The sequence below is a fragment of the Erythrolamprus reginae genome, chromosome 7 (genome assembly GCF_031021105.1).
Source record: "Erythrolamprus reginae isolate rEryReg1 chromosome 7, rEryReg1.hap1, whole genome shotgun sequence".
NCBI classification, from domain to species: domain Eukaryota; kingdom Metazoa; phylum Chordata; class Lepidosauria; order Squamata; family Dipsadidae; genus Erythrolamprus; species Erythrolamprus reginae.
The window spans coordinates 80,631,449-80,640,054 of NC_091956.1; the positions used below are offsets into that span (position 1 = coordinate 80,631,449).

The 8,606-nt window shown below is 39.7% G+C and overlaps 1 protein-coding gene across 1 annotated transcript in view; it reads left to right on the forward strand.

Moving 5' to 3' along the window:
* Nucleotides 1–2,373, forward strand: part of TSPAN5 (tetraspanin 5) — a 78,842-nt gene extending 76,469 nt beyond the window's left edge. Inside the window, exon 8 of the mRNA XM_070757994.1 lies at nucleotides 1,480–2,373. Within this exon, the coding sequence (XP_070614095.1) occupies nucleotides 1,480–1,545 (66 nt within the window). The 3' untranslated portion in view covers nucleotides 1,546–2,373. The remainder of the gene's footprint in view (nucleotides 1–1,479) is intronic.
* The last annotated feature ends 6,233 nt before the right edge of the window (nucleotides 2,374–8,606 follow it).

Consider the following 8,606-nt stretch of genomic DNA (forward strand, 5'->3'; position numbering starts at 1 on the left):
AGCGAGTTGTTTCTCTAATAGACTTCCAAAGCAAGCTGAAAGACCAGTTAGATGTGCTTTTAACTAAACTAAGTAGTCTCAACTTGATATCCTATTTTTATTCATAGCAGTAGGAAAATCTTTTGCTCCAGGTACTTGGAATCTTGTGCTGTTGAAATTCAATCTCTTTTCTTAACACCTAACTATAAAACTTGCTTTTAAAAACTTAAAAATTTCACCTACATCTGCATTTTCAGAGCTGCTGTTCCCAGGAAAATTTTTTGATATAGTGTATATTCCTCTTAGATATTAAAGACTGTTTCCCCCTCCCTCCAATTATTACATGTTGGAATACTTAATATTTCGCAATAAATGTGATTGTATTTGCATAGTACACTCAACTGCAAACTACAATATTTGAGGGCAGCGTGTTATGTACACCCAGCCACTACTGTTAATTTGTGGTCATTTGTCGCAGAAAACATGAGTGAAACATGCTTGACAAGGAAACTATTTCAGCTTTAATGTATAAATGGTAGCCATTGTGTTAAATTTTGTGGGGACAGTCTGGCTAACTGATATTTCTGCATTTGAAAGTCAGTTCCAGCTTAATGTGTGCATTTCCGAGACCGCCTTCTGCCGCACGAATCCCAGCGACCGGTGAGGTCCCACAGAGTTGGTCTCCTTAGGGTCCTGTCGACCAAACAATGTCGGCTGGTGGGACTTAGGGGAAGAGCCTTCTCTGTGGGGGCCCCGGCCCTCTGGAATCAGCTCCCCCCAGAGCTTCGTACTGCCACCACCCTCCTTGCCTTCCGAAAAAGTTTAAAAACTCATCTTTGGGGTTCCTTAGACCTTCCCCCCTGACTGATGAATGCTTAGTTTGACTGCTGAATGAATGATATTGATAGTTTTTTAATTAGAATTTTAATTCTTTTTTAAGGTATAATTGGATTGTTATTATTGTTTCCTGTTTTTCTGTACATGCTGTGAGCCGCCCTGAGTCCTCGGAGAGGGGCGGCATTTTATTTATTTTATTTATTTATTTATTGGATTTGTATGCCGCCCCTCTCCGAAGACTCGGGGCGGCTAACAACAGTAATAAAACAATGTACAATAATAATCCAATAAATACTAAAAATGATTAAAAAACCCATTAATATAAAAAGCCAAACATACATACAAACATACCATGCATAAAATTGTAAAGGCCTAGGGGGGAAAAGAGTATCTCAGTTCCCCGATGCCTGGCGGCAGAGGTGGGTTTTAAGTAGCTTACGAAAGGCAAGGAGGGTGGGGGCAATTCTAATCTCTGGGGGGAGTTGGTTCCAGAGGGCCGGGGCCGCCACAGAGAAGGCTCTTCCCCTGGGTCCCACCAAGCGGCATTGTTTAGTTGACGGGACCCGGAGAAGACCCACTCTGTGGGACCTAACCGGTTGCTGGGATTCATGCGGCATATAAATCCAATTAAATAAATAAATAAATAAATTTCTTTTCTTCCAGATATTCGGCATATGCTTGGCTCAAAACCTGGTTAGTGATATTGAAGCTGTCCGAGCCAGCTGGTAAAACTCTTGAACGTAAGCTACGCAAGACCTTGTGGGTAATCACAGCTCTCAGAAGGCTCCACGGGGGCCCACGTGGACTCAAACCTATGCGAAAATGGGGAACAGAGAAGTTTTAAATGGATTAGAACAGCATCACACCTTTTGTTTATTCCAGAACGAGCAGCTCCAGCAACCTAGTTGTGACGAATGCTATTAAAACACAGCCAGTCTAAAATGTACTGAGCCATGAATCTCTACTGTATTCTTGACTGAGTAAACTGGAGGATATTTCTTCCAGTTTCTTGTGTGTGTGTGTGTATGTATATGTGTGTTTGTGACAAGTGTGTCAATGGAACCTCAGTAGATGCATCCTTTTGTTGTATGTGTCTCAACAGACCCTCAATAAGGCAATTTCCTTTTGCCATTAAAGAACTGACCAAAAGACCTAATGTTTTCGTTGGAAAGGAATCCCACAAAGAGGCGACTACTTATCTACTTCTCATATGCTTTGTTTTCTGGCAAAAATAATAATAATAATCACCACTCTTCCACAGGAAATTCAGTCTCTGTTCTATTACGTCCTCTGTCGAATAACAACGGCTTTAATTGTTTTCCAACCTCTTGCAATCTTTATTTCGTTGGACTGCGGAATCAGCAAACTTCAGCAAAGACCTAAACTAGAAATAATTCTCCATCTGTACTTGTCGCTAGCAATATGTAAACGAAGAGATGACGGTATTCATGCTGGGCGATTTGATGATGAGATTGAGAAACGTGGTGAACTTCGAAGCAGAAACAAGCACAGTGTTTTCAGTTTCGCGGATAAAAAAATGAATTCTAAAGAAACAAATCTGTTTTTGATGTCTTTACTTCTTGTAGTAGGGCAAATGCTTTTTGTCACGTTATAACCCTTCCTAAGCATATCTTCTTATGCCCTCTTCGTAGAGTTGGTATAAACTTTTAAAAAATTGCTACTCTTTTTTGATTTTCTTCATTTGAGTGGGCTTCCAGTTCAAACAAACTATGAATGAAATGCTGATCAATTTTGCATTCTTTGGTTTGTAGTTTGTGCTGGCGTCATTGCCAGTTAGACACCACTGCATTTATTTTTCTGTCTAGGTAAAGTAGATTCCTTAATGAAATATATATATATCTTCCCCTCATTTTTCAAGCAGAAGCAACATTTGAAAAGCAATAGTGTACGTGTGCTTGTGTATTTCAATGAGAGCATTGCAAGTCAGTTTTGGTAAATGTGAGCATCTAGGTTTTTTGTCAAGGGCGTTCAACCATGGCAACTTCCATGAGTTGTGTCCTTCAACTCCCAGCATTCCCAGCCAGCTCTGGATAGGGAATTCTGGGAGTTGAAGTTGATAAGTTTTGAAATTGCCAAGGTTGGGCGCCTCTGTTTTAGGTGTTATATGTATATTTAAGTACAATGGAAAAGAAAAATTCTGCTGCTTCTGTGAAAAACAAACTTTAATTTGGCTGTCAAAGATGTGGATTTTGGGCTTAATCACACTCTTTTTTTACAGAGTTGGCAGTGGAGAGATGACAATCCTTTCAAATTTGGCAGTGACTGAAATTATTGCTAAATGAAGTAGAACATGGAAAGGAGAAATATTTGGGTTACACTGGTGTGCAGTGGCTATTTAGGAACATTATCTCCCGCAACCTGGTGCCACCAGAAGTGTTAGGGATAAAACTCCCAAGAATTCATAGCTATCATTGATAATAGGCACTAGGTTGAGGAATGTTGGCCTAATTTCAGAAGGAAAACAAGTAACTGCATGAATATCTTGTTCAACACTCTAGTTTTGTTCACAGGGCTAAACATTCTAACTATTATCTAGTACAGTGTTTCCCAACCTTGGCTACTTGAAGATATCTGGACTTCAACTCCCAGAATTCCCCAGCCAGCATTCGCTGGCTGGGGAATTCTGGGAGTTGAAGTCCAGATATCTTCAAGTGGCCAAGGTTGGGAAACACTGATCTAGTATGACTTCACACAGCCTTTTTTTCTAGGTAAGAGTTCTGATCAGGCTTCCAGACTGAAATTCATTTATACATAGAGAGTTCTGCAAATTATATTTATGTCAGTCTTCAGTGAACAGATACTCTTAGTTTTTAAGTCGGTGAATTGCTTAAGTGAAGGAAACAAACAATGCAGAATGAAACATACAGTGGACGAAGTGAACGAATTCTTATGAATCTCTAGTACTTGAATAGCTTAGTTGTAGTTACATTCCAGAAACCAAACACGAAAGATGCTGATGTAAGATGTACTGAATAAACATTCCTTCTTTTTGCTGCTGTTGTACATTTCTGAAAATTGTCCATGTTTCTGCTTAGGTATAATAATGCTATAGGTGTTTGACTTGTTTTCCAATTTTCTTTTCCAATTATTTTTTTACTTCCATTACCAAGCTGTTTTATAACTGTTATATGGGTAGACCATCATATTATCGTGATAAGGTTTTCTTATTAATGCAACAAAGTTATGTGGTTTAGGCATATCATTCCATTTTTTTGGTAAAATGTGTTGAAATAAGTTACTGACTGTACAGCATTAAGAGTTGTCTTCTTGGTCTCAGTGGTGAATAAGCTTAATAACATTTTTATATAGACAGAAAAATGGCAATCATTTGGTTTACATACAAAGCATGTTTATTTCTTGGAGTCCTGCAGGAAATTAGGAACTCTTATTTTTTAAAAAAAATAGTCACTTTGTCTTGGTCGCGTCCTTTGGTGCAAATAGATAATGTAATTTTAATTTTCGGGTATATATTTGCCTTCTATTCGCCTATGCATGATTAAAATTCCCACATTTCTTCCAGAATTCCACATTTGCTTTTAAAACAAGGGTGAGCTTGATTGAGAGTTTTCAAATAATTTACTCATAGCAAATGCTCATTCCAAAAAAGTAATGGAAAACATTTTGAACGTGAAATATTTAGAGATAGAAACAGATTATTATGAACTTAGCAAAAATGTTCAGAGCTGGAAATGACCCTGTTTCAAGCACGTCTAAGCAAATTTGTTTAGCTTAAACTATTTTGAATTAGAATTTTTTTACACAATTCTAACCCCAACAGTTAAACATTAATCTCAGAGACACTCCATCTGGCAAATAGAATTTAATTAATAATATGCCTAACTAATGTAAAGCTACAGTCTTTGTATCATGGAAATTTTACAGCTAAGGTGAAGTTGTTGGAAGTAATAAAATAGGTGCCAATTATGTGTCTAGTCCTCAAGATATGACAGTAATGTAGCCTGCCCATTACAGTTGTATGACTTGGCAGTTGTTAGATGAAACACCTCATATAATGACCCCTCCCCCCATACCTGCTCTCTCCAATGAATTATTAAATGAACGTATGGGTCTTTAAGTGGAGTGGAGTGCCTTCTGGATGGGGGAAGCCTTTGAGGCCTAGCACAGGCCATGGGCCATCTGCTGTGGCCCTCACAAGGCCTCCCTCATCCCCAAGATGCCCCACGCTCCATTTCTCACAGGCCTTTTCTCATTTCCACTGAGTCCTCTTAGGCCTTAGGCCTGATTTCTGCCTCCCCCCCCCCCCCAAAAAAAAAGCACCCAGGCCAAATACCTTTCTCCTCACTTGTCTTTTGAAGAACCACGAGGTCTTCCACAGGACTGAAATGTCCTCTACGGCCATGTGACACGGTTGTAAAAGCTGTTATCCTACCCTAAAGTGGCAGCCAGATTTAGCAGACCCTTGCTGGGTCTGGGGACAAACTGCTTCTTTTTGGTGTCCTAACAAGGCCTACAACAAACCTTTTTTTCCTCAGGTGCCGAAAGAGCGTGTGCACACACGCTATTGTGCATATAATTGAATGCCAGGGGAAGGCAAAAACAACTTCCTTCACTCCCTGGAAATGGCCTGTTTCCCAACTTCTGGTGGGGCCAGGTAGGCTTGTCTTTCGGCCTCCCCAGGCTCCAAAGGCTTCCCTGGAGCCGGGGGAAGATAAAAACATCCCTCCCCCACCCCCCTGGAGGCTTTCTGGAAGCCAAAAACGCCTTCCCAGAGCCTCTGTGCGAGCCAAAAATCAGCTGGCGGGAATACACATGCACGTTGGAGCTGAGTTAGGGCAACGGCTCATGTGCCAGCAGTTATGGCTCTGTGTAACACCTGTAGCACCCGTGCCATAGTTTTGCCATCACTGGCCTACACGGTGCCACAGAATGGCATTCAGAAGTTTCTGCAATGCAACCCCCTCTTAAGGCAGCGGAATGAAGCAATTTGTCTGGCAGCAGCCATTTTGTCCCCACCCAGAAATGGATGAGGACAAACGGCAGCCATTTTGAGGTCACCACTACGTGGCCGAAAGACAAACTGCTTTGTTCTGGTGTCTTAAGCGGGTCTGCAGAGCATTGTAGAAGCTTTTCTAAAGTGTTCAGAAATTTCTACAGCACTGAGCGAACCTGGTTAAGGCAGCAAAATGAAGCAGTTTGTCTGGTAGCTGCCATTTTGTCCCCACCCAGAAATGGATGAGGACAAACGGCAGCCATTTTGAGGTCACCACTACGTGGCCGAAAGACAAACTGCTTTGCTCTGGTGTCTTAAGCGGGTCTGCAGAGCATTGTAGAAGCTTTTCTAAAGTGTTCAGAAATTTCCACAGCACTGAGCAGACCTGATTAAGGCAGCAAAATGAAGCAGTTTGTCTGGTGTCTGCCATTTTAATCCGGGCCACAATTTGGATTGCTGTCACGTGATCGGTTGTGTCTTCCTTTCACAACGTGAGCTCTGGAGACCTTCAAAAGATAAGTGTGGGGCCTTTAGGCCCAAACACTGCAGGATGGGATGGGGGGAGAGAGAGAGAGATGGAAGAATACCGCAGGGCCCCTGTGGTGGGTCATTTAAGGTGAATTATTGCAGGGCTGCTATTACAGTATTGCACTTACAATGGGAGCATCAAAGAACAGAGTTGTTGTAACTTTTACATGGAATCGTGTAGCCAATTTTTTTTGAGGGGTGGGGGCTACAGTAACATTGATTACATGAATGTTCTTTTAATTGGACTCACTAATTGCATCTTTATTCCATTATGTCTTTTAAGTTTTGTATGGTTTTAATTTTTTTAAAGATTGCAAGCCATTCCAAAGCTAAGACGGGCGGCCAATAAAATTTACCAACAAACAAATAAGTGGCCTGTCGTACCGTGAGGACTACCTGTAATTTTGTACCTTTATTTGCAAACTCATATTAAATATTCACAAGCAGCACATAAAAAGCATGCTTGCAAGAAGGAAATTGCTGATCAAGCCCCACCATAAAAACTTGATATATTTGGTAAATTTGGGTTATAGTCTGATTTCTCATTTCAAATAAGCTGGTCTCAAATTGTAAAATAGTTTCACATTGTAAAATAGTGCCTGATGGAGAAATCAACAAACTGGAATAAGGGCAACTGTCCATTAAACAACAGGTATTCAACCTTCAACCTTAAGGAGTTGTGGACTTCAATTCCCAGAATTCCCCAGCCAGTGTGGGAAGTCCATAGATCTTAAAGATCTTAAACTTACTAGGGTTAAACACCTCTGCGCTAAATAGATGGACACTATTCATGCTTTTAGGTATCTCTTTTCCTCTTTGAAAGGATGAAGGTTTTTTTTTAAAAAAAGACACTAGTTTTCAGAAGCTTATTAGAGTAGGGAGAAGAAATTTAGAGGAATTTCCAGCAACCAGAACCATGCAAATATTTGGGAACAAAAAATGCTCAAAGGCAGCAACTCTCAAGAGTGAACTTAAGTTTTGGTATGTGTCAGTTTGGATGTAAATGCTTAAATGTTGGGTGTTAATGCTCAAATATTCAGAAGTTAAAGTTTGTAGCTGTTGTTCATGTCTTTTCTTTCCACATTTTTACAATAATTGTCCTAAATAGTATTACAAGGAAGAAGAGTCAAAAGAACCCCTTCAAATGATACCGGTACACATGTCAAGCAAGTTTGTGCTTCGTGCCTGCCTAACAAATTGCACATATGTTGTAGATTATGTTTTAAAGAATTTGGGTATCAGTGTGTTTGCTTGCTGCTAAATCTCCCTACATGCCACATCGTGAAATTTGTATAGTACTGACTTAGTCCGATTTTACAGAAACAACTTTGCTAGAAAATTCTGTAAATCTTTTTTTCCTGCAAGATTGTTGACTATTTTGGTTTGTATTAGCGGTCTAAGCTTTTGATAAAGAAACAGCCATGTCTAGAAACTGTCTTGTGTTGCCAAATCCACTTTGGTTGAAATGTTCTAACTCCTGTTTTATTATGTCTTCTGGTCTGAATATCTGGAAATCCATTTGGTTGGTTTATCATCATCTTAGAGCCAATTCCTGTTTCTATTAGATAGTCGTTATATAGTGGTGTATGCGTCTCAGAAATGTAAATAAGTAGCATGTCTGTGGAATTATTCCTGCATAGGTTTACACATATTAATATGTATTTATTTTGAGAAAATGGAAAAATCCCATCCATATAAAAAAAGGTTTTGCATATCTATTGGTTGAAACCTAAACTGCTTTAATAGCCTGCCATCTAGTGTTTGCTGGGCACTTCTGCAATTTAATAAATTAATTGTTTAATTGTTATTTTAATTCAGAAGCTTTGAATATTTTACATGTTACTATTTTTTTGCCTGCAATGAATATAACTGTAAATTGTACAAATGCAGAGATTTCTGTTGTTAATCAGCAACCCAGGGGGGAAAAAATCATCACTGGTCACCATCACCAAAAAAGGACATGTGAACAAGGATATTCAGGGTATATCTTCTCTTAAATTGCTTGCTTAGTGAGAAAGCATATTGGATGGTTCAGTAAGCCTGCTGTTTTTGTTCTGAACTGACTACATATCCATGTATCCTGTTCCCATATTTTAGCTTTTCACTACGGCTGCTTTCCTGAGAATCATAGAATGGCAATTACCCAGAGTTGTGTATTTTAATCCTCTTTCTGTCTCTTTAATAATCTTGTTCAGCAGGGAGATTCAGTTTTCAAACAGTGGCGGCCTAAAATTTGGGCCACAGAGATTTTGCTGGAGTTGCTGTGCCTTTAAATCTTTCCCATTGATGA